Genomic DNA, 25,733 nt, shown 5'->3' with positions numbered 1-25,733 from the left:
CAGAGCAGGAGAGGGAGGTGCGACTCGTGGGCTGACCCAGAGCTGTGCCCCTGGGGGGTCTTCTGGCCATGCCACACACTGGGGAAGGCCTTCTGGACTGCAGCGTGTGAAGAAGTGCTGTCTCATTTCCATGCAGGAGCTGATGGCCTCTGCCCATTTCCTCATTACGAATACCCGGGAGCAGGCACTTCCCCTTCTTCCAGGAACAGCTCTGAGAACTAGGAAACTAACCAACCCAAACAACCAGTGGTCCTCAAATTCCTCCCCAAACTGAAGTACCCGTCAACATTCTCAGCTCTTCAGAATCTATTTCTTTCCCCTGCCTGCTTCCCCAAGGGGTCACCAGGAATTGCAGGGCAGCTCCAGCCTGCGTGGCAGGTGGAGGCAAGGCCGTCCGTGGCACCATGGCTTCGGTAGGCAGGTGGAATGTGCACAGGGGCTCTGGGAACAGAAGGGCTTTGGACGATCCGAGGAGCTCCGAGGCTGGAGTGGAGACGGGAGGCAGAAGTAATTTCACTGCATAGGCTGTCGAGCGTTATTCCCAAGGCATAGGCGCAGTCGCCCTAATGTGCACGGAGACCACTCCGCCAGGGCTCCTGAGGGCTTTCTCCTAGACCCCCAAACAGGAGGTTCCCAGACTTCTAAGGGGCTTTTTAATCTCCATTATTATCTATCTGTACCCTCTTCACGTTGTGTCCTCTCCTCTGAAGAATGCAAGGGCCTAAGACCTGCTTTCCACATCATGCTATAAACAGTTACTTTATCTTTCCAGTTTACCCTTCCTCAAAAAGTCCGTAGGAAAGGAGAATTAATAGATAAATTAAGGGTGGGGAGAGCAGATTTCAAACCTCATCCAACCCATGCCAGTGTGCCCTTTATATCTTTTATGCCTTCTGTAGGAGGGGTGGAGGGGGCTCAAGAAAGGGAAACTGAGAACACGACTTGCGCAAGGACACCAAGGGAGATCCCCATCTTCAAGTCTGACTCAGCACACAGATTCCCCTGGGTCCCCTGCACTCTGCGCGTGCCATGTGGGGAGCAGGCTTCCGCCACCCAGGGGTCAGGCCTGAGGCTCTGGCCCCCTCCTTTCAGGGCATCTTCCAACCCTCATCTGCACCTTTCAGATAGTGGCTGCAGGAAACAGGCTGCCGGGAGTGACAGAAGCACCCACAGGCCTGCGCAGGGAGTCAACCCGGGGCAATCACGGGGCTGCGCGTTGCCAAGGGACGCCAGAGCCACAGCGTGGAGGCGCAGGCAGCCATGGGGAGAGGGCTGGTGTCGCTGACCTCGTTCGGGGGCGCGTGGGGCGCCCCCCGGCAGGCCAGCACTGAGGCGAGGAGGCCAAGGTGCGGGGGGCCGCCGGGGGTCGGGCCGGGCGCGCTTTACCTCCTCTGCGCTGCGGCAGCGCGCCCGGGTCCGCCTGCAGGTCCGAGTGCGTGCCCTGCGCAGCGCGCCGCTTCTCCGAGTGCACGATCAGCAGCATGTCGATGGCCACGGCGTTGTTATCCTTCTTCAGCTCCATGGTGTCACCTCGCTCCCCGCCCGCGCGCCGCGGCCGCTTCCGAGGCTGCCTGCGCTGCAAATGGCCCCGTGCGCGCCGCTGCTCGGCGCGGGAGACGGCGAGGGCGCGGGAGAGGGCGCTCCCCCGCCGCCGAGCCGCTGCGCGCGGCGTTTCGCTGACTCTGCCAAACACGCCATTAGGGCCCGCCCGGGAGTGCGCTCCCCTAATGAAGTGGCTCTAAGTCACCTTTGAAAGGAAATCCCCGGCTGAGCCCAGACCTGCACTGAGGCCACTGCAGGCAGAGGCCACCAGCCCCAGAGCCTCCTGCCCCGCGTCCCTGCCTGCCGCCCCCTGTGCTGAAAGCGCCGGTCCCGGGCTCCAGGACTGCTGGCCCCGCGCGCCTCAACCCCACAGTCTCCGGGGTGAGGGATGGTTCACCCCAGGGGGCCCGAAGCAGACCTCTGAAAGCCACGGTAAATACAGAATCACGCAGAGCTGACAACAAGTGAGTCAGATCGGGAAAAGGAAAAACACAGCAAGCGGGCGCCAGATTATATTGCCAAGTGTGGAGAAATTGGCTGAGTTTTGGCCTTAGCTACATTCCTTCCCTGGGTGGGTTTTGGAGGTTTACAGCTTCCTCCCTGAGGGAGATAGATGGGGTATTGGGATCAGACCCTCTCCCCCCATTATGGCCCCACCAGAACTTGGAACATGCCTACTGGGCATCAACTTAACAGTTCTCTCTGGCTTGAAGTGGAAGTCTTAACATCTCTGTTCCTTCTAGAAGCCTGGCTCCTGCCTGGTGAGCAAGGGGGGAGGGTGACAGGGGGTGGCTGGGGCTCAGGGCGCAGCCTGCCTGCTGTGGTCAGGGAGCTGGACCTGAGAGCCCATCTATTTTTAGCAGGGCCTGGCCTGCCCAGCCAACAGCAGCAGGGCCTTTGGCTCTAGGTCTCAGGAGTGTTTACAGCAGCATCTGCCTGGTAGCCCTTGGCACAGTGGGCCCACCCTGCCTGAGCCAGTCTCCCAACTTGAGTTTCCACCATTAATAAATGCTGAGCACATGGAGGCCTTGGTTCTAAAAACCTCCCCACTTTGAGCGTCATGACCCCACCTTGCAGCATGGGCCCTGAGAGCTCCTTCCTCCCCCTTGGAGGCAGACGGTATTGTATAGACCTGGGTTCCTGTCTCAGCTACACCACTTGCTGCCCATGTGACCTTGGACAAGCCATCTCCCTGCCATGTTCTCACACATGTCATGAGCATAATACAAATTCTCACAGGATGTTGTGAGAATGACGTGCACAGGAGGTGCGTGGTGCATAGTAAGCGGTCTCCAAATGGTAGCTGTCATTCTTACCTCATTTTCAGGGTGAGGAAAGGGACAGGTAAAGTGACAAGTCAGTGATGGAGCTGGGGGTCACACAGCTGTACTCTCAGGCTCTGAAGATCCTTCCCTGCTGACGGCGGCTCGCAGGCTGGCTGCCTGTGAAGGCGGCTTCCTCATTGCATCACCACCGACCCCTTGCCCACTGGGCATCCGATGAAAGGAGAAGTCACTGGCTTCCAAAAGTATTGAACCGCAGTCCCTAGAGAGTTGAGCTGAGGGACCAGTGGAGGTGGGTGACTCTTAAGGCAGGTTTCCTCATGTGGTGAGTCCTCTCCTGCAGTGTGTGTGTGTGTGTGTGTGTGTGTGTGTGTGTGTATACACAGTCACAACTGGGAGGCTAGCTAAGCCTGGCTGCTCTCTAGAGGAAGTAGGAACTATGGACTATTCAAAGCTTCTGGGGTCTTGGAGATTGCTTAGACAGCTCTCTGGTCCCAGCATACACCCATCTGACCTAGGACGTTGTGGCTTACCTCCTTCCAGGGTGAAAATCTCCACAGAAGCTCCTGTGTAGCACTTCTTCTTACTAGATGGGGCTGAGTGGGGAGGGCGGGAAGGCTGAAGCTCCTTTACCTGAAATTTGTGTTTCCATTTCCCCACCCTTACGCTCCCGCTTCAGAGTGTCTCTCTTAGAAGCTTGCTCACCATAGTTCCCCCTCCCAGAGCTGTCCCTGGAGGAGATGATGACCCGGGGGTGTGCCAACCAGAGGATGCCTAGAAACAGATCCTTTAGAGCAGGGCTTCTCATCTGTGGCACTATGGACAGTTGGGGCCAGAGCACTCTTTGTTTAGGGAGATGTCCCGTGCATTGTAGGATATTTAGCAACATCCCTGGGATCTACACACTAGATGCCAGTAGCCCCCACTTCCCAGTTGTGTCCAAATGTTGGCCTACATCTCTGGGGGACAAAAATACAATGAGAACACTATTTTGGAGGAAACCTATAAAATAGGGGCAGAGTTGCTGCACCGGCTCTGGTAGAGGCTGCTGTTCCTGGATCCCAGTGCTTCCTAGAACCGGGACCCACTCCCCAAGGCTTCCCCGACCCCAGGACCTCAGTCCAGCAGCAGGCTTCCTGGGCTGAGCTGCTTCTTACATGGGCAGAAAGGTGACATGCTCATCACACTCCCTACCTGCCCCGATCCCTGGCCTCTGCTGACCCTTCCCTTCATCCATATGACCCGAGAGGGGAACACCACAAGGAAGGCGATGTGGCTGAGGGCATTTGGATATGTCTGGAAGGGGGAGGAGGAGCAGGAAGGAGGACCGAGGCCATGAGTCGTCATTCAGAAGGTTTATCCCTTCTGCTTAAAACCCCCCTCCAGTCGTTCCCACAACCAGTGGGACAAAGAACAGATCCTCAGCCAGTGATTCACATCCTGAGTCCAGCCTGCTTCTACAGAAACATCTGTTCTTCTTTCCCTGACAACCCACACATGCCGCCGCCACAGCCATGTCCGCAACTCCCCAAACACATGTGGCCTCTCCACTTCTAGGCTTTGCTCAGCACAGTAGCCCCTCCATCTTGCCACCATCTTGAACAACATGGAGTTCAAGAATCTCTGTATTTTGACCTAATTAATCTACATCCTCGTCTTAGTATCTGACAAACCAGGGGATATCCTCTTCCTTGGGCAGAATCTTAATTATTCTGATCAAAATGAGTTGGAAATTTCAGGACCCCAAAAGGCAGCAGTCAAAAGGGCTGTACCATCGCCTTTATCCTCCATCACACAGAATGCTCAGGGGGCTGTACCATCGCCTTTATCCTCCATCACACAGAATGCTCAGGCGTGTCCAGCTGTCACCCACACTACCTCCATGACTTTGCTTGCAGGTGGGATTCGTCACTGGTCTGACCAGTTCTGAGCCCTGAGTTTGCTGACTTTGTATCTTGGAGACGGGCAGTGGGTAACAGGGAGAGGCTTACTCCTGGCAGATGAGTCCTTGGCCAGAGAGGGGTATGTTCTGACTCTCATAAGTGCTTTTTCTCAGAAACAGGAGTTCCTCAGGGACCACCAGCAATAACTCTTTTATCTCTCTAGAAGTCCCAAGAGGCAAGTTTCTCTCTGCTCCATAGAGATATAATAGGTAAGCCAAGACGTGAAAGGCTTTCAGTAGGCAATCTGTAGACATGACATGCCTTTCTCCATTGGTGAAGTAGAAGATGCGCACCAAGAATGGGACCAAGTCCCTGTCTCTCAAGGCTCTCCCTTCCCCTGAGATGGATAAACCGTTACATGAGGGACCAGCCACCTTTCCCAGAAACCTTTTCAACAGCTGGCGTAGATTTCTCATGGAGCCTTGAACAGCCTGGCTTGACTCATTTCCACTTCTGAGCCTTTGTTATTGCTGCCGCCAATTCCTAGAAAGCCTTGTTGGACCTTCTTGGCAAGTATAGTGTAGCTATCCTTCAAGGCCCGACACTGCCCACACCTCTGCCCTAAAGCCTTCCTGGAGCTCCTAGAGAATGCCAGCTCTCTGTTATTTAGCATTTCCTTCTACTATTATATAGAGTTACTAGAACATATAAAATAAATGTGTGTGTGCTTGTACACACACACACACACACACACACACACACACACACACACACACACACACATAACTATTTTAAGGCTTGAGATATCCTGTCAAGTTACTTTCCAGAATGATTGTGCCCGTTTACAATCTCACTAGCTCTGTATGTCAAACTTCCCATATACCGTCACAATCATTGACTACTATTATTACAGAAACCTTTGCTGCAATATAATTGATACATAGTAACTCTTTCAAATTTTCATTTTTTATTACCACTGAGATTGAACAATAATTTTTACATAAATTTATGGCATAAACACTTAAACGTTAGTTAAAGAAAAAAGGTTACTCTTCCGAGCTACCTTGGACCCCGCTGAGCTCTTTGAGGCCCAGGTAGTGGTCTGCCTCATTCCTGAGGCCCCCTCCTTCCGCCGGCACACTCTACCTCCTATGTGTGCTGCGCACAGGGGGTGCTCAATAAATGGTTGAATTAAATTGGACAGAATGAATGCTCCCAGCCAGCCAAGACTTCTCTCTTTCGCCTGGAGGTATGACAGCCTTCCACAGATTTGTGGTGTTTGCTTGTCTCTGCCTTTCTCTCAGGCTTCAGGGAATGGAGGAGCAGGAGGTTAAATGAGGACAAGCTGCTCTAAAGGCACCTTCCCCCGCTGCCGACAGAACCATCTGGAGCACAAATTTGGGGAGAGCTTGGCTTCGACAGCGCTGCTCAGTCAGTGCCATGAAGTCGTCCCCCCACCGCACCCCAGTCAGGAGCCCTGAACTGTGATTTTTCTGTTAAATACGATTTCTGTTCTCAGCCTTTCTGGTTTGTCTCTCCCTGCTTGCCCATCAGCTAGTCCCTGTTTTAGTGTTTCTGTCTGTGACGCCTTCATTGAATTTTCTTATTTTTCTGTCCATAGCTTATTTCAGTCCCCCTCTTCTTGCATATAAGGATGTGCACATATGGGAAGCACCATGTTCCAAATTCCAGGTAGTTTGAATTTTGGAGTCTTTATGCTCTGTGGCATTCTTGGCCTTTTCCTGTGGATGGAGATGATGAAAATCAATTTGTCTCTCACCACCACTTCCAGAATATCTCAGGCCATGCCAAGAGAGGTATCCAGTGGCACATGAAAGCCCATGGAGAGATTACCTCTTTAGCTTCGCCAAGTGTTTATTGCAGCTATCGAAGCGCCCCTTGCATATTCCTCGATCCGCTTCTCTGATGCACACAAGGAGACTTCTCGCCCGCTGCCATGCTTCACAGTCCATTCTCTGGCAGTCACCACTTCCATACAGAGTTCTGCATTTTTACTTCCAGGAACTCATGTGGTCCTCAAGACAGCCCAAGGCTGGGCTGTTGCCTTTATGCCTATTTTGTTGACAAAGGAGTGGAGGACCAAGAAATCGGTTCATACCGTTTTCCCAGTGAGTCGACACTGGCTCCGTCCTGGCAGTAAGCCTGACACACTTGTCGTGCTGCATGTTTTGGTGAAAAAGGGCACAGATATGTTTTCCAGGAGCAGGCTGAGTTTTGGGCGGGCCACTTCCAGTGACCGAGGCAGTGCTCTGAGTGATGCATGTGCCCTTGGAGAGATCCCTCACGCCTGGGTCTTAGGAGGTTGTCAAATGAGGTGGTGAGGAGGGCCACAGAAAATGGCTTTGGAGTGTCTGAGCCAAAATACAAATGAACTCAGAACTGCCTTTTGATCATGACTGTAAGACCCCTAGTGTCTATCAGGAGGGCGTTGGCTTTCATCTGCACCAAGCAGGACAGGCCCAGTGGCCAGGATCCCAGGTGGCACAGGGAGCCAGTTTTTAGTGTCAGTGCAGACTTGCCTGCTCTTGGAGCAGAGCCTCTAATAGGAGCCATGGATATTTTTAGTCTCACGTGTGCAGGCACAGGACACAGAGAACTGGATGGGAACAGCTAATAAGCCATGGTCCTTACGAAGCTGGGAAGGGTAAGATGAGGAGGAGGGCACTGGAACTTTTGCACATGCCTTGTTTTCAGAGAACTCTTGTTCCATAATTCACAGAGAAAGATTGAGGTCAGAATGATCAGCACAGCCCCAGTTAGAGAAACCTGAAAGTGGAGCATCCTCACCTCCCGTGGCCTGCTGGTCCTCCCTGCACAGGCCCCGCTCTGTCCTTCAGGTGGAGATGTTTGGCATTGGGGCTCGGCTATCAAGGTTCCCAGGATGTGTGTGTGTGTGTGTGTGGGGATCCTCAGAAGGACCAAGCGTAAAGCCTGTTTGTGGTGTGATCCTCACAGTCTCAGGAGATAGTTGAGTGGTATCAACTATTATCTCGATTACATAGATGAGGAAATAGAGGTTCGAAGGGGTGCAAACACTTGTGCCAGGTCACACAGCTAGGAAGTGGTGGAGGTGGGGTTCAAGCTGTGTCCCAGATCAAGGTGGGCCATTGATTTCCAAGATATTTCGCTTTCTCCCAAATGATGTTCAGTTGGGTCCAACACACATTTTCCATTTTCGATTTTATTTAACCTCAAGCATTTTTTCTATGCCAACTCTGTGTCAGGAACTCCATCCCTAGAATGAGGCGGTGAGGACGGCACGCTTGCTGTTCTCAACAGCAGTGGGCTTAGTGAGGGCAGCACAGAAGCAACTCAGCTGAACCCGGCATGGCCAGCATGCAAGCTTGTTCTCTGGGACAGGCAGAGCGGGAAGTGAAATTGGCAGGTTTCCAGCCTTTGATGTTGAGCATGAGGACGGTCAAAGCTTTGCTAAGATGGTCAGATGTTGTCTTCTGGATGGCATCTTCCAAGGGCAGGAGTGGTCGAAATGGCCAGGGAGGCTCAAGTGCGCTCTCAGTGCTTTCTCCAATCCTGTTGTTCTGAGTATTGTGATGCTTGGAGCCTGGGACAGTGCTCACTAAGTGAGGGCTTGGCAAAGCTGGGATGAAGACGGATGGTACCCAGTCATTCCTGCTTTCAGTTGCTCCTTTCTTCCCCTGCTCCATCTTTATAGTTTGAGAGCAGAAGGACACAGAGTAAAAACACTGGTTTGAGATGAAAGCATTGAAGCGAGATCCTTGTCCCTCCCTGCCTCAGTCCAAAGCCAATCATGGCATGTGCCTTTGTCCATCTGTTCATCCATCCAGCAATCCGCCCTCTCACATACTGTTTCATATCAATCTATTCACTCAGTCTATCCACACTGTCATCCATCCATCTCACTTGGCCCTTTGTTCACCCATCCCTCTATCCCCACCTGTACATCACTCTTCAATTCATCTGCCAACCATATCCATCTATCCCTTCTCTCTAACATGTTCCATCTATCCACTCATTCATCTATCTATCCATTTGTCTCCCATTCCCATTCAATTACCAATTCCTTCATTCTATCCAGAACCAGACGATGTTCCAGGCCTTGTATTTGGTGTTGTGGGGACACAGACATAAATGAGTCTCTCTCGTAGTCAACCTAGAAACTGCAGATTCACTTAGGAAGGAAACAGTAGAATCAAAGAGTCTTGAGAGGAGCAACAGCAAGATAATGGCTGAAAGCGAGGGGGTTGAAGGAGAGTCAGCTAAGATACTTAGACTCTGTTTTGGGGGAAAATACAATAAAGGAAGGGAAGGAAGGAAGGAAGGAAGGAAGGAAGGAAGGAAGGAAAGAAGGAAGGAAGGAAGGAAGGAAGGAAGGAAGGAAGGAAGGAAAAAAAGGTATTGGTTATACACTCCATGCCGGACCCTGTGTTAGCTGCTTTCACTAGTCTTAATTATCTCAACCTTTTGAGGTGGTTGCTTGCATTCTAGAGATGAGGAACTGGGGCTCAGATAGGGCACCTGTTCAACATGAGTAAATGTGAGGAGCAGGGCTATGTCAAATATGCCTGCTAATACGAAGAATCAGAATGAGAGCTTGAAGTTAACAGGTCCTGGACAATTGAAAAGCGTGCTATTTGACAGTTAAATTCTAGACAGTGTTACATAAAGGTGTATGTGGATAGAAACCACAAAATCGATTGGCTCCTGGAGTGCCCAGTGCAAATGAGGTTGTCAGGGTAATGCACAGCTGTTGGAGTTTGATGCCAGGTCATCTCTGGTTGACATGGAATTGGAGCATCCTTTGGTGGCCTCAGCAGATCCAGGGTCCTCCTGGCCCTGGACTCTCTCTTCAAGGATGCAGCAAGAACCCTCAGGCCAGATCTACAGACATTCACACAGCTAGTTCAATGTCCAGCTTTGCTTTGCTTTGCTTTTCTGGTCCCAGATATCTTCCTGGAGTGGGGGGTGGGCTTGGAAGATCCAGCAGAGCCCCAAGGAAGACCTCAGCTTTACCCCCCATCTGTTAGGGCTTCAGCCCAGGGTCCATGAGGCCCCTCTGGCACCAAGGATGTGTGGTTTTTTGAAAACACATCATTCTTGGCACTTCTTGGATGTACAACCAGTTCTCATTGTTTGATGTCACCAAAATGTTCCCTCATTGTTCTGATGAATGTCTAAAGACCAATGATTGACAACTTCCATCCCAAGTATTCCCAAATGGTTAGCTAGGTGGCCCAAGAAACCAAAGGCTCTAGTGGAGTAGAGCCTGTAGTTTACCGGACAGATGCCTTCTAACAGCTGCAGAACGTGTGGGAGGAGGGATGCGATGGAGGCTGGGTGAGGGCGGCAGCACTCATTGGAGATTCTAGAATTAAATAGGTCTCATTCACTTGAGCCCTGTAGCTTCCTATAAACTTCTGGGTCTTCCATTCTTTGCAGTCAGTCAATTTCTGTTGAGAAACTATTTGGCTTTGCCTTTGCCTACCCTGGAGAGCTGAGTTTGGGGGAACCAGAACACAGACGCCCAGATATTGGTGCTGGGACAAGCAGTGAAGCCACGGGCACATAGGGGCCCAGAGTGGCTGGGAAGGGAGGCATGTGTGAAGAGAATCGCTGCTCTAGCCCCTAGTTACCTCAGCCGTCCTTCCTCCCGAGCTTTCTCAGTGTGGCCAGGCCACCCACCTGCCAGCTCAGCTGTCCTCCTTGCTCACTGTGTAATCCCTGCCAGGAAAAGAGGGGGGAAACATGGAAACATGAGCCGGGCCTTCTCCCACTGCATCCTGCCATCCTGTCCTCCCTCCTACCAGGAGGGACAAAGGGAGGAAGCTGGGGACAGGGAGAACTCCTAGGCTCAGAGGGCCTTCTGGGTTCGTGAAAACCGCAAAACAAAGGCCTTTCCTTTGGAGGCCGTGCACATGCATGCAGGGTCTGTTCTGGTCTTCTCTGCTGTCTGGGCACCCACTAGGCCCCTTCAGTCCAGCGGAGCATCTCCTGCCTCCCCTATGCTGTGTCTTGGGAAGAGGGCCCTGATGGGTGTTTTTATCTTCATCCTAAAAGGGCCACCTAAGAATTAGTAAAATCAAGTCCCAGCATTGCCAGGCACATCAGAGCCTCAGTCTCCTCATGTGTTACCTAGTGGCAATCATACCCACTGCCCTGAACCTGGGACACGACCACAGATCTCATTGTCAAGGGCATCTCAGGACCACCGGGGTCATGGCGTGTGCACCTGCGTTTGTGTGTGGGACCTCTGCTGCTGGGACTGTGCCATTCATCTGTGTTTCCTAGAGCAACCTGCTTCCTGTGCATGACGGGTGCTTCGTTAAGGCAAGTCTGTGTGTGTGCATGTGTGTAATGAGGCCACTGTGGGTTTCTGTTGGTGCTAGGGGACCTTAGGGGAGTCATGTCACTTCTCTGTGCCTTGGTTTTCTCATTTGAACAATGGACGTATTAATTCCTGCTCAATGCAGCTGTTCTGGATTCAGCAGCTGGCCACCTGCATGACACACAGTAAATGAGCAGTCCTGTGACATCTACCTTCTTTCCCCCAGCCAGTGCAGAGGTTGTCCTTGGGTTGCCTTGTCTTGGGACACAAGATGGGCAATAGATGGGCAGGGATCCCTGGCTTCTCACTCGACACTGATGGTCTCTGCAGACTGAGGTGGGGCACGACTGGTCACAGGTCAGCAGTACAGGCCACTTCTGGCCCCACCTGCAAGTCTGGGAGAAATCAGGCGAGGGCTTTAGGGTACTCCAACCATCATGACTTCCTGTCTCCCCATCCCCTGGTATGGGAGGGAGGCGAGGTGGAGGCCTACTGCTGCCCTTGGGTGTAAGCTTCCTCCTACCCACTACCTTGAGGCAGGGGATGGCTGGAGTGGTTGTTGTGCAAATGAAACAGGAGCTTGGTCTCTCAGGGTTACCCAAGGCAGGCTGGGCCCAGGGCTGGGCCAGGCCCTGGATCAAAGGACTGATGGCAGCCTGTTTGTGGCAGGACAGTTTATATTCTCCAGGTGGTCGCTGAAAGGCCGCTACTGAGGGAAGAGCCTCTGTGATGACATGGGCCTCTGGCCAAAGCCTGACAGCCATCTGTTCCAGGCCTCCATCTTGGAGGCCTCCAGGGAGGGAGAAGACCGGGAAAGAAACAGAGAAAGGAACAGGCGACAGAGAGAGACAGAGACAAAAACACTGAGAAAAATGCCGAGGGACCGGGAGGCAAAGAGAGACAAAGAGACACCCAGACAGAGAGACGCAGAGACAGAGAGAGAAAGGGACCGAGGGACAGAGAGAGAAAGAAAGCCATAGAAAAGTAGAAAGAGAGATATGTAAGAGGAAAGACAGAGATAAAGAAACAGTCAGAAAGTAAGAAATAGGGAGACAGAGAGGCAGAAAGATGGAGATATGGGGAGAGAAATAGGACAGACAGCAAGAGAGAGACAAAGAGAGACAGAAAGAGAGAATAGAAACAGAGGAGGAAAGAGAGCAATTAAAGGACAGAGAAAGATGTGTGAGAGAGAGGGAGTGGGGACAGACAGAGATAGTGAGACACTAGAGAGAAACAGAATGAGAGCGACGAGGGAAGATGGGCATGGAAAGAGAGGGAGTCAGGGAGAGAAACAGAGACAGAGACACGCAAAGATATTCCTGAAGACAAATAAAGAGAATGGGGCAGGGGGTGCATGTTGGGGCAGCTGGGGTTGGAGCCGGGGTGGATAGACAAGGATGCTTCTGGTCAGGCTCTTAGTAGAAGGAGAAGCCTCATGAGCCAAGGTCCTTTCAGCCTCAGCACATTCAGAAGGAATAAGTCACTCTTGGGTCCAGGGTCTGACAATGGTTCTCAGATGTTAGTAGGCAGCAGAATCACTGGCGAGCACATTCAAGTTCAGGTGCCAGGCCATTCCCAGGGTCTGATATGCTGGTTTGTCAAGGGGAGGCCAGGGATCTGTGTTTCTAGCAGGCTCCCGCAGAGATTCTATTGTGGGGTCACACCAGTCACAGTGGAAAATGCAGCACCAGAAGAAGCTAGGGTAGATCCCTTCTCTCCTCACCCTGTGGGCCCTGGGTGGGCAGGGACCAGGGCTGGGAGGGCTCTGAGGGAACTTTCTTCATATAGGGGCTTCCTGTATCTTTTGTTTCATCAAGCAGTGATCCTTCAGGAAGAGCTGGGGGCCCTCTGCGTAACCCCATATAGACAGACCGGGAGGTACCTTGGAGGTTACTATTCAGTCCTAGTCACTCTGTGACGGTGAGGGAACTCAGTGGCTGGGCCAAGGCAATAAAAGTAACATGACATGTTAATTTATGAAGCTCCTGCCCTGGCCCAGGCTCTGTGCTGGGTATTCTTTCATTTCATCCTCTTAAATAGGGTAGGGGTCATCACTGACTCCACCTTGGGGTGAGGAAATGAGGTCCAGAGATGACAAGCAACATGCCAAGGGCACAATTCATCTCTCTGCTCCTTCCGATCTGTTACTCCTTGCTGATGAAAGTTCACCCTAAAAGGCATTAGCTTTCCTGCACTTCCAGGTTGTTAATCTGGCTCCTCCTGTGGGAGCGGTTGCAAGTGCTACCTTGGTGGGCAGTGAAGGCTGGTAGCGTTAGGAGATGAAGTGAAGGCACCAGGGGCTGGGCTCTCCTCTGGTCAGATGTAGAATAGATTAGACAACGAACTACATATACATCAGTATGGTTAAATTGTATTCAGAAATACGCAGACACAGTTCTAGGATCACACACTGTTTTCTTATTCTCAAACTACGACCACACCTACAACACTTCTGACACCAGATGTGCATGTGGGGTTTCACGCCAAGCAACTCTGACATTAACCTCCTGGAGTGAGTGCAGGCCCCCCAGGCGAGGGGCTCAGTCCTATGAGACCGGCCCCGACTTCAGACACCAATTAGAAGTAGGAGGTCCCCAGGTTATCCACCACTTCTGTCTGACTTGACTACAAATTGGAGGTTCCCATGACTCTCTTCTCAAGTTTAATAATTTGCTAGAATGGCTCACAGAACCCAAGAAAGCAGTTTACTTACTATTGCTAATTTATTACAAAGAGTATTTTGAAGAGTACAGATGAACAGACAGATTCAGGGATGTACAAGGTAAGGTCTGGAAGTGTTCCATGTGTGGGAGCTTCTATTTCTGCGGAGTTGGGGTGCACCCCTCTCCTGCACGTAGATACGTCCACCAACCTGTAAGCTCTCCAAACCCCATGTTTTGGATTTTTATAGAGGCTTGATCACATAGCCATGATTCATTATTAATTCATTTTCCAACTCCTCTCCCCTCTCTGGAGGATGATGGGTGGAAATGAAAGTTCTAAGCTTCTAAATCATGCTTGGTCTTTCTGGTGACCAGCCCCCGTCTAGAAGCTCAGCAATAGTCGCCTCATTAGAACACCTGTCCTCCTACCATCCAGGAAATTACAAGGGTTTTTGGAGCTCTGTGTCTGCAACTAGGCTCAAAGACCAAATAATAGCAGGCACTGGAAGTAGAGACTCATATATACATATATTATTCCCAACTTGACAATATGAAAATCCAGTGGAACACCCATGGGTCTGCTTCACAGACATATCCGCCTAGTGGCACATCCTGAAAGGGAACTCCCTGGCTCCGAATGTGGTGGCCGGCAAACTTTGTGCTTCAGCCACTGAGGAGGGCCTTGCAAGGAGCTGCCCGCATCAGAGCTCTGCCCGGACCCTACGGATGGAGGTGCCAGGAACTCTAAGGGTGCTCTGACCTGCTCCTTCTCGTGACCCTGGCTGGGTCATGGGTGGGAGGAAGCCATGAGGGCCACAACCATGGTCTCTCTGCCTGCCCAGCTGTGCACCTCAGTGTGAGGAAGAAGTCGAGGATTGAGAAAGGCTGTCCTGATGTGAGCCGGCCAGGAGGGGAGATGCCAGGCAGCCCTTGGCCCTCAGGAGCTGGGCTGGCCCAGAGCAGGAAGCAGAACTAGGAGGTGGTATTAGGAGTTCACTGTCTCCTTGACCTTCAAGACAAGCCAAGAACACATCCCAGAGCTGCTTTTAGCAAAGACGGCTTTCCACACCTTCTGAATGGCTTTCTATCTGAGTGGTGTCCAGTTAACTCTCATGATAAAATCATTTTTTCTTTTTTTTAATTGAACATAACAGCTCTTCAGGTAGACTGCCACTCACATCTGTAGATTTCCACACAGGTGAATGCGCGCTCTGCTTTTTCCTTGGACTAGCTCCTTACTAAATTATTTTTTAAATTTTAATTTATATTTTTATCAAAGTGTAGTCGACATACAATGTTATATTCGTTTCAGGTATACAACATAGTGATTCGACATTTATGTAGCTTGTGATGTGATCGCCTCGATAAGTAATAAAGCACGTCTTATTGCCCCTTTCCTATGGAGCTCACCGCCTTCATTCCATTTTCACCTCTACCTCCGCCACCTTCTCCATTCCACCTCCACCTCTACCAGCTCCATCCCTTCTGCCATCACTATTTCCATCACCTCCACCTCCTTCACCTACACCTCACCAACAAAGGAATTTGTCTTACATCTCGGGAACACTCAATCTTCAAAGTAGCAGGTAATGAAAAGAAGGTGGCCTGTGCACAGGGGTGCAGAGCGTGGGTTCAGAGCAGCAGTCCTTTCCCTCCTCTTCGTGAGGGGTTCTGGTCAGACACTGTGCTGCGGAGATACCCCGGCTTCTTCCTCTACCCCTTCCTCCAGCACTGATGCTCATGGCCCACGTAACGCAAGGGTCTGGCAGTGCAGTAGTGATGGGGGCCCCCTTTGCAATTCAGCTGGTTGGCACGGTATGGCTGATATCTGATCTGATTGATCAGATCCCATGTGGTGTGTATCGTAAGTATTGTGCATAACACCAGTTCTGACCCAAGTTAACTGTGACTCACTTCATGGTACTTATTAATGGGTCTCACGGTATTTCAGTCATGATAAAGCTTTTGAGTCATTGTTCCATGGTTTCTGGAGGACTAAAATAACCGGGTAATTGGGTCAAAGTTCTTAAGTAAAAACAATGAGTACATGTTAAAAGATTGGAATTTGGGGACCGGCAAATAATATCCAAGCACAAGAAAAGATTTTCAACGATTACCAACTAGATAACTGAAATCAAATTTATCTTTGAGGTCCTCTGAGCTATTTTCATTCACAGTCTTGTATGTTGTTTGCCTCCAATATGAACATACTCCTTTCCGAACCACACACAGCCCTTCTGCATATAATATTACATTTGGGTAAAAAAAAAAGTAAGTTGCTAACCAAGGGATATCTGATTTGATAAGACCACTTGGAGAAATGCTCTGGAGGATCTTAGATAGCCAGTTTGAGCTTGTAGGGTGAGGACCAACAAAGAAAACGAGGTCGTGTTTCATCATTGTAAGGAAGTTTCTTAAAGAGTCCACCGTGGAAAGAGGTGGTGCTTCTGAGAACAACTATGAATTCCCACTGTTCACATTAGAGCATAGTGAAGTCTGCAACACCATGATTTGCTGTGGGCAAATGACCTACTAATAGCTGTCTGGTGGGAAAATAAACTGCTATAATACATTTAGAGAGCAATTCGGTAACATCTACTAGAGATGAAATGTGCATGTCCCAAAACCCAGCTCATATCATGTCGAGGTTGTTTATTACAGAAGGGTTTGTAAAACTACAAACTGGGAAGTGTCCATGGCAGGGATGGTTGTAGAAATTGTAGTGTCTTCCTACACTGGAATTCTGTATTGCAGTTACCACGGACGAACTAGACCTTGAAACCATATGGAAAAACACTTCCAACTCAAAACTGAATGAATAAAGGAGGGTTGGAAGTATATTATAGTATGACATCACTTAGATACAGTTTTAAAACATCCAAGACAATGAGATGTATTGTTTACAGATATATATGTGTGTGACAAGAGCTTAAAAGATGACTAAATGTGCCACTTTGTGAGGATAGTGATTCCTCTGTGGAGACAAAGAACTGCCGGGGGATTCATGTAGATCATCAATACCTCTGTAATCATTGACTTCCTTTGAAAAATGATCTGAAACAAACAGGAAATTGTTAACCTTTGTTTACTCCCAGTGGTGGGCACATGGGTGTTTGTTATGTTACCAACAGTACTTTTCTGTGTGTTTGAGATCTTTCATAATAAAAATAATAGATGTACATGGGAAAAGGACAACATGGAGTCCCACATGTGTGGGGGTGTTTAAACAGAGGCCGTGTGAGTGTCCGCTGAGGGCAGTGAACAAACGCTTTCTGCACAGGGGTTGTTGAGGGGTTGCCCCAATACCCTGGAAATCAGACAAAAAATTTGAGCCATTCTCTGACTCTCATGACTTGTGGGATATTGCGAACGGAGAGGTTGTCCCTATCTCGCTGAGTCATTGTTTCCTCATCTGTGCAATAGAGTGCTACGAGCCAAGGGAAGCTGTGTGGATGGATGCAGCTGGGGAGCATGGAGTCATGCACAGTGAGCATTATGACCTGGGCTGGCCAGACGCATCACTTGGGGACCTTCAATGATAGGCAGGTTGTCAAGTTGAGTAATCCTTAAACAAGTGTGTAGGGTAGAGTGTTTAAATAACTTTTTAAAATGATGTTCCTATCTCTTCAAGGATTGCAAAATCTCCTCTGTATATATATAAAAAAAGTGTGCCCTAATTTCATCACTCAGAGTTCAGAAATAAATCCATACTGCTATGGTCAATTGATTTTTGACAAGGGTGTTAAGACAATTAAATGGGGAAGAATAATCTTTTCCATAATTGGTGCTGGGACAACTGGATATCTACATGCAAAAGAAAAAAAAAATGAAGTTAGATACCTGCTTCACACCATAAATAAAAATTAATGTGTCATAGACATACCTGTAAGAGCTAAAACTATAAAACTCTTGGAAGAAAAGATAGGTTTAAATCTTTATGATATTGGGTTTAGTTTCTTAGATATGACACATAAAGTATGAACAATCAAAGAAAAGGTAGATAAATTGGACTTCCTCAAAATTTGTGTTGTCAAGGACACAATAAAGAAAGTAAAAAGACAATTCACAGATATTTTTAAATTATATACTGTATAAGGAAATTTAATCTAGAATATATAAATAATTCTTACAATTCCATAATAAAAAGATAACCCCATTAAATAATAGGCAAAGGATTTGAATATATATTTCTTCAAAGAAGATACGCAATCAACAATAAACATGTGAAAAGATGATCAACGTCATATGTCATTAAGGAGATGTAAATCAAGCTTTCCTTTCTGCTGTAGGCCCCAGTGGTTGCTGTTGAAATGGGCAAGTTTATGAAACCCGGGAAGATAGTGTCAATCCTGGCTAGACACTCCTCTGGACACAAAGCAGTCATCGTGAAGAACATTGATGATGGCACCTCAGATCGCCCCTGCGGCCATACTCTGGTGGCTGAAAATGATTACTATCCCCTCAAGGTGACAGCTGCCATGGGCAAGAAGAAAATTGCCAAGAGGTCAAAGATCAAGTCTTTTGTGAAAGTTTATAACTACAATCACTTGGACAAAACTGTTGTTAACAAGGACGTCTTCAGAGATCCTGCTCTGCAACGCAAGGCTGGACAGGAAGCCAAGGTCAAGTTTGAGGAGAGGTTCAAGACCGGCAAGAACAAATGGTTCTTCCAGAAGCTGCAGTTTTAGATCTTTTTTGTTTCAGTCATTAAAAGTCCAAAAAATAAAAAATTTAAAAAACAAAAAGAAAATGTAAATCGAAACTACAGTGAGGTACCACTTACACCTACTAGGATGGCTATAATCAAAAACATAGAAAATAATAAGTGTTGGTGAGGATGTGGAGAAATTGGAGCCCTCAGACATTGCTGGTGGGGAATTAAAATGATGCAGTTTCTTTGGAAAACAGTTCGGCAGTTCCTTAAAAAGTAAATTATATAGAGTTGCCATATGATCCAGCAATTCCATTCCTAAGTATAATCCCAAGCAAATTGAAAACATATGTTCACACAAAAAACTTATACATGGATGTTCATAGCAACCCTATTCATAATAGTCAGAACATTGGAACAAGTCAAGTAGACATTAGTTGATGAATGGATAAATAAGCTGTGGTAGATCCATACAATGGAATATTATTTAGTCATAAAAAAAGAATAAAGTACAGATATATACTACAACATGGGTAAAAAAATTCTGGTAAGTGAAAGAAGCTAGACACAAAAGACCACATATTTTATGATTTCATTTATATTCAATAACCAGAATGGGCAATGTAAAGAAGGAGAGTAAATTAGTGGTTGCCAGGGGCTGCGAGGGGAAATTGGGAGTGACTGCTAATGGGTATATGTTTTTGGTGAGAGGTGATGGAAATGTTCTGGAATTAGATAGTGGTGATAGTTGCACAACCTTATAAATATAGTTAAAATAATTATAAAGTGAGATCGTACACTCTAAAAAGGTAAATTTTATGGTAAGTGAATTACGTCAATTTTTAAAAAGAATTAAAAAAAGCAAATCTGCTTGAGAATGGGGTTGACAGAGATGAGTCAAGGATGGGAGAGGGAGGAAGAGAAGCCAGATTCTGTGATGCTGCTTAGGCCCTGTATCCTGTTGTGCCGGAAGTGAGACTACCTTGGAATGTTCGGTTACACGAGCCAACAAATTCTCTGCTTCCCAGGTCAGGGTGGATCAGGTTTTCTGTTCTTACTCTCAAAGGAACCCCAGTTGGTACACATGACCTCTGACCTTCTGGGGGCCAGTCCCCTCAGGTAGCACCTTCCACCCTCCTTTCTCTACCTCTACCTCTATTGGCTTCTGGTTCATGCTTCTTCCACTTAAAAAAGGATTCTCTTCTGACTCCACTTCACACCTTTTTCTCTTCCTGTTTTTCACTCTAATCTCCTGAAGAAGAGTAGTCCATGCTTGCTATTCTAATTCCTCGTTATTCCTTTCCCTCTTAACCCTCTACTCCAGGGTCCCTGTCATACTCCCTGGGCACTCTACTGCCCTCCTGTGGCCGACCCTGAGCACATCCTGGCCATCAAAGTCCTGGTCCTCCCTTCCTACCCTTGCAAGGGCTCTGATCTTCCTGGTAGCCCCCTGACCCCAGCCCCTCAGCTTTCTGGTGGTCCCTGCTTTATCTCCTCATCCCTGGACAGTTGCACAGCCCCAGACTCTGGGCTGGGGCTTTGCTCGGATTCTGCCTCCTTTCCCTGGGCTGCTGCCTCCATGTTCCGCTCCTCACAACTGGACCCCTTCCTGTGCATCAGACTCGTCCTTCTCTGATACCCCTTCTCATGTCACTTAGTCATGTCATGCCATGCCCCCTCTTAAGGACCTCGTGTCCTCGGTCTCTGCATCCTATCACTATTGCCTCCTAGGTCAGTCAGCTCACGGGCCACTTTGCCTCTAGTATTTTCCTTTCTAGTCCTATCTCTTCCTGTGCTCAGGTTTAAAACACAAATCTGGGTGTGCCACTTCCTGCTCAAACCCACGTGGGATCAAGTCCAATCCTTTGTTCTGGCAGAGAACCTGGGCCACCAGGCACTAGCTCCTACCAGTTTCTCAGATGCATTTCTTGTCATTTCTGCTTACGCTTAAGCTCCTCCAATCCAGAAGTGTAGGTTAGTTGCCACAGGGACCACACTGTCCCGTGTCTCCCTGCACATGGTGCCCTCCTACCCCCAAACCCCTCCCATGACATTTCTACCCTTCCTTTAAGATTAGGCCAGGTGCCACCTTCTCAGAGATGTTTTTCTGGACATTCTGTTTGTTGCATGTCTACCCTTCTCCCATCCCTACTTACAGGTCACGAGCTCACTCTGGTTTCCACAGCTCATTGGGCTGCTCTCCATGAGACTATTTATAAAGTTGTTTAAATAATTTTCACATCTATGCATGCTGCGTGCTTCAGGGGAGCAAGACTGTGTGTTCTTGGGGGCCTAGCATAGTGCCTGGCACACATTAGCGGCTCAATCAATGTTTAATGAAAGTAAAGGATGAATCATAATGGCTAATCTTTCCTGCCCATTCGCTATGTGCCAAGCACCCTATAAGGCCTCTTTGTATAATAAGTCATTTAAATTCCATAACAACCTTATGAAGTGGATACAATTGTCCTCATTTTACAGATGAGGATACTGAGGCACAATGTGACTAAGTAATTTGACCAAGGCTGTGGAGTTGGATCCAAGCCCAGCTCTCGGGGCTGGCCCATGCCCAGCACACCACACTGCTACTGAAGCTCTGCCCACACCCTTCGCTAACTTCCCCTCCACTTGGATTGCCAACGCCTGGTCGCCTCCTCCACACCGCTCAGGAATGGCCTGTTTCAGGCCTACGTCCCCTCCACCTCTGCACTAGCTCTGTTCAACCCACTGCGAGCTCCCTGGCAAAGCAGCAAATGAGCGCTTCACATGTGCCACTCATCAGGACAAAGCACATCACCCCCAGAGCTCATGCAGTTCTCAGCACAAGTTGTCTGGTAGCCTCACAACGGGAGCTGGTGACATACGGGCCCATTGGACATGAGCCATTGAGAAACACTATCATCGATAGTCATGCCTTTGGACTCCTTTTTTGTGGGGGATTTGACAGTTTACTCAAAAGGAAAACAAAACATAAGTTTTAATAACTTTCACTTATTTGGTATAATTACAGTTCATATAATGCAGCCGTTTATTTACTTCAACTTATTTGATCTTCTCTACTTTCCTATGAAGTGTTCAGGACAGGGTAGCCGCATTTTCTGGAAGAGACAATGGAATGGTTCTAAGCCGGATTCTTTCCTTGCTTGACGTAAGTGTCTAAACACTATCTGGCCACCAAGCTGACCCACAGCAGAGCATCACTCAGCTGGCAGGTGGCAGAAGAAGCCCTTTACTTAATGGCTCAGCACAGTCTGGGATCCTGTCCCCATGCGGTGCAACTGAGCGGCCCTGACCTCCCATGAGGGCTTCCCGCTGTGCTCTTGTATTACCCAGGTAGTTACATTTTCTCTTTTAAGAACATATATATTATTATGGGCTGAATTGTGTCCTCCCCCCATTCATTTATTGAAGTTCTAACTCCTAATACCTCAGAAAATAACTGTACTTGGAGATAGAGTCTCCAAAGAGATGAAGATAAAATGAGGCATAAGGTGGGACCCTAATCCAATAGGACTGGTGTCCTTATAAGAAGAGTGAGAGATACTAGGGGGGCACATGCATAGAAGGAAGATCGTGTAAAGACATAGCAAGGAGGTGGCCATCCAGAGAGAGGCCTTAAGGGGGAATCAACCCTGCTGACACCTAGATCTCAGGCTTTTAGCCTCCAGAATGGTGAGAAAATAAATTTCTGTTGTTAAGGCAGCAGTTGGTGGTATTTTGTTATGGCAGCCCTAGAAAATTAATACACACATACATTTTAAGCTTAATTCTGTGACCATTTGGTTATGCCCACTTTTTCAATAGCTCTAATCTTGTCAACAACGTTAAATTTCCCAAAACACTGGCTATTGAGGAATGGGCTCCATAACGCTCATTGAAATAACCCTTTGAGGAGACTGTGCACCATACAGCACACCGAGAAGACGAGAAGTCTGGACAACCATGAGCATGTCCAGCTTGACTACTCGCTCCTCGAGGAGTCTGAAGAAACAATCAGACTTTACTGTCTCAGTTTCTTCATCCACGAGATGAGCATGTTGAGATGTATGACTGAAGTTCCCTTCCTGATGGGAGAGGGTGGAACACGTCCAGCTTCATGATGCTATGAGATATTCTTGTTTCAGGTGGGGAGGATCCAAAGCCCCACCAGTCTTTTTCTACTGTAAGGATTAAATACAAAGAACCCTTTGGTTCCTTCGCAGGAATGGAGCTGGTGACTCAACAAAGAGATTGCTCAAAGGGATCTGAAAGAACATGGAACTGTTGGCTGACTGAAGAGGTGGCAGGAGTTTTACAAGGACTTCAGCGAGTCCCTTTGAAACTTCCTGCTATTCAAGTTTGTTTAGAGCTTGCTTCTGAAGCCTGACATCTTTCAACTTTGGTATCTTAATTCTTCCCTCCTGCCTTGGCAGCTGAGCCCCGAGAAGCTTTGCAGGACAGCGGTACTTGTTAGTGAGGCCACAGGACAGGTGGCTTTTGGGACAAGAGCTTAGGAACATGCGGGGGTGGGGCTTGGAGTGTTATGAGTTTCAAGGATGGGGAGAGCCAGAGGGAGTGGGGAGAGTTGGACCCTCTGCAGACCTAGTTCCTGCAAGGGCCCTTTGATTTGGAGGAGAGAGCCAAGAAAGCACATCTTTGAGGCAAACACCATGAATAGAAACCCAAGGAGGGATGGAATTAGCCTTCTGTGGCTGTTTGAGTGAGAACATGCCACTTTGTTCTTTGGCACTTTGTAAACTGTGAAGTAAGGGACTGTTACCCTGCACCATTCAGGGATGACTTGTGAACTTGTGGCCAGTAGGAGCAGTAGCCAAGCACAGACAGGAAGGCCAGAAGCTGCTAAGGTCGATTAAGGCAGGGATCTTTGTCTCGAGGTACATGTGGCCCTAGAAGGCCTATAGAGAGGCTCAATGGAGTCTATGAGCCGTGAAAATCACATGCAAATGTGTAGTCATTTTTACAGGCAGAAGGACCAGAGCTTTCATTAGATTCTCAAATATGTCAGAGCCTGAGAATGTTAAGAAGTTCTGATTTGGGGTAAAATGTGGTGCATATTAAACTAAAAACTTCTGGAGTGTTTTTCAGTGGGAGGCCCGCCATGGCGTCATGGCAGGAGATGGTGGAATCTGAGAAAAGGGGGATCGGCATGAAAACTGGTTGGAGTTTACCCATCATTGTGGAGAGAGTGGGTGGACCTAGAGATTGATGGCGACTCCTGACACAGAAGAATTTCCCCGGAGGAGGAAGAACATTACAACGACGGGGGTGTACCATGTGTTGACGTGGCAGGCATTCTACATGTCTGGTCTTAGTTCTCACAGCAACTCTATGGGGCGAGTCTCATGGCTCCAGTTTACATATGAAGAAACCAAGGCTCAGAGAAGTTATAAACTTGCTCAGAGTCACTCAGCTAGTAAACAACCCTTGCTAGAGTAGCAACCCAGGCCTGCTGAAGCCCTGGCTCACTCTCATTATACTCTCCCAGCCATTTGGAGTATTTATGCCTCCTGGTCAGTCGGACAGCTTTGTCCCTGTCCTGTGTCCAGTGAGCAGCCTTTTGGTGCTCAGGGGGTGAGTCTTCTTGTTGGGGAGGTCTCTGGTGGCTGCCAGGGACTGAGCTCAAGTTTATTTTATCTCCTAATACACTGAGTAAATGGTCTTTTGGGTCACCAATTAGTTTCAAGTAAGAGCAGGTTAGAAGAATTTGTTCTTGTATCCTCTCACTTTTGAGTACCCCAGAGAATTGAGTTCTGGGGTCAGCAGGTTACTCTGGGTATCTTTTAGCTAAAAGAGACGTAATTCAGAAATGAGTCTACAATTGTATTGGCAGCAGTTCATGTCAGATACTAAGAGGAGCAAATTTACACTAAGAGTTGAAAATCATCACTAAGTGGAAATCCTGGGCCCTACAAGCCAACTGTAACAGCTCCAAAAAGAAGGGCTCACGAGTGGGCAGAAAGGGGAGCGGACTGTGTCCCTTCTGAATTGCTACTTTTATATCTCTAGAACACCTTCGTTAATAAACATTCGTTGATAAGCTACAGGATGTGAAATATTTTTGAGTGCTTCACAAGTACAGTTTATTCATGCACCTATCCAAGGAACTGCCCATGCAACACTGAGAAGTCCAATCAGAATAATGATGATGACGATGGGAGCAAACATTTATACCACGCTTATTACATGCAGGGCACTGCTCTGAGGACTTTACTCATTCACAACCTGCAAACAACACTTGGAGAAAGGTATTATTATTATCCCCATTTCATACAGGAGGAAACTGAGGCACAGAGATGTTAAATAATGCACCTAGGATGCTTGAAGAGGCAGGAGTAGGAGAGGAGATGGGAGCTTGTGGGCACGTGTCAAACTTGGCACCTGGGTGACGCAGAGTCAGTAATGGGCTTTGAGTATGGACCCTAGATTTTATGACTGAAGCAACTACAATTTTATTTTTAAACCTTTCTGAATATTAACTGTTATGTCTTCTCTCCCTCTGAAAGCATTTATGGATCAAAAAGGGTGAATGAGATAGACTGGCTACAGCTACAACGAGGCATTCATTATTAGAAGGGGCAGGGGGAGTGGAAGTTTTCAGGCACCAGAAATTAGCAGATGATACATCCGCACATCTGCACGAATGCAGTTCCATGCTGTGCGAAAGCAAAGAGGCCTTGCGTGGTTTTCATCATCTGACATTTGAGTAAACTTTTTAAAAGTTTTATTTTAATGTTTTGAATCCACACTCTTGAACAAAATAGTTTCGCATCTAATTCTGAGTGTGGAGGTTGCTAAGAGACTATTCATAGAAGTATACAATTTCAGAGCTGGAAGGAGCCTGGGATATCAGGTCCAACGCCCTCATTTTAGTGATGAGAATGCATGGATATGACTTGTTCAAGGTCGGACAGCAAGAATTTGATGTACATTAGGAATAATCTAGGTCTATTATATAAGACCAGTGAGTAAATAATAAGAGAGAAGGAAAGTTATTTTTTTCTGATGTTGAGATTTGTTATCAACCCGAACTCCATCAGTTAAAGTGATAGAACAATCGACTTAAGTGACTATGCAAAAATAGAGAATATAGCATTTTGTCATGTAAATGAAAAGTCCAGGACACTGGCTTTAGATGAGGGGCTCAAATGATATAATTATGGCTCCATTTGTCTCTCGCTCTTTCTTTCCATATTCGCTTCATTGTTAGGCGGGTTCTTCTCATAAACCACCAAAATGTCCCCAGCAGCCACAAGATAGCTTACATATTTATAGGCTTAGCAGATAATGAAGCCCCTCCCCCACTTCCCACCACCAAGAATTCCCTCTCATTTGCTTAGATTAGCTGGGTTGGAGTCACTTGTCCACCCTTGAATTACTGTTAGCAGG

The 25,733-nt window shown here is 48.1% G+C and overlaps 2 protein-coding genes across 2 annotated transcripts in view; one reads left to right on the top strand and one right to left on the bottom strand.

Moving 5' to 3' along the window:
- KY (kyphoscoliosis peptidase) overlaps window positions 1-4,042 on the bottom strand; it is a 47,455-nt gene extending 43,413 nt beyond the window's left edge. Inside the window, exons 1-4 of the mRNA XM_036219542.1 lie at window positions 4,020-4,042; window positions 3,359-3,421; window positions 2,859-3,100; window positions 1,387-1,747 (exon numbers count right to left, since the gene is read on the bottom strand). Of these exons, the coding sequence (XP_036075435.1) occupies window positions 1,387-1,522 (136 nt within the window). The 5' untranslated portion in view covers window positions 1,523-1,747; window positions 2,859-3,100; window positions 3,359-3,421; window positions 4,020-4,042. The remainder of the gene's footprint in view (window positions 1-1,386; window positions 1,748-2,858; window positions 3,101-3,358; window positions 3,422-4,019) is intronic.
- On the top strand, window positions 1,715-18,412 carry LOC107508492 (60S ribosomal protein L27-like). The gene is made up of 2 exons (XM_036219543.1): window positions 1,715-2,006; window positions 17,986-18,412. The coding sequence occupies exon 2, from the start codon at window positions 18,007-18,009 to the stop codon at window positions 18,382-18,384; it is 378 nt and encodes a 125-aa protein (XP_036075436.1). The 5' UTR covers window positions 1,715-2,006; window positions 17,986-18,006; the 3' UTR covers window positions 18,385-18,412.
- Window positions 18,413-25,733: the final 7,321 nt, after the last annotated feature.

The sequence above is a fragment of the Rousettus aegyptiacus genome, unplaced genomic scaffold (genome assembly GCF_014176215.1).
Source record: "Rousettus aegyptiacus isolate mRouAeg1 unplaced genomic scaffold, mRouAeg1.p scaffold_m13_p_4, whole genome shotgun sequence".
Lineage (NCBI taxonomy): Eukaryota > Metazoa > Chordata > Mammalia > Chiroptera > Pteropodidae > Rousettus > Rousettus aegyptiacus.
Note: the sequence above shows the minus strand (reverse complement) of the source record. Positions and strands in the feature narration are given on the sequence as shown.

Excerpts from the sequence above, each read along its gene's own strand:
- LOC107508492 (XM_036219543.1), top strand. The coding sequence starts at position 18,007 with ATGGGCAAGTTTATGAAACCCGGGAAGATAGTGTCAATCCTGGCTAGA.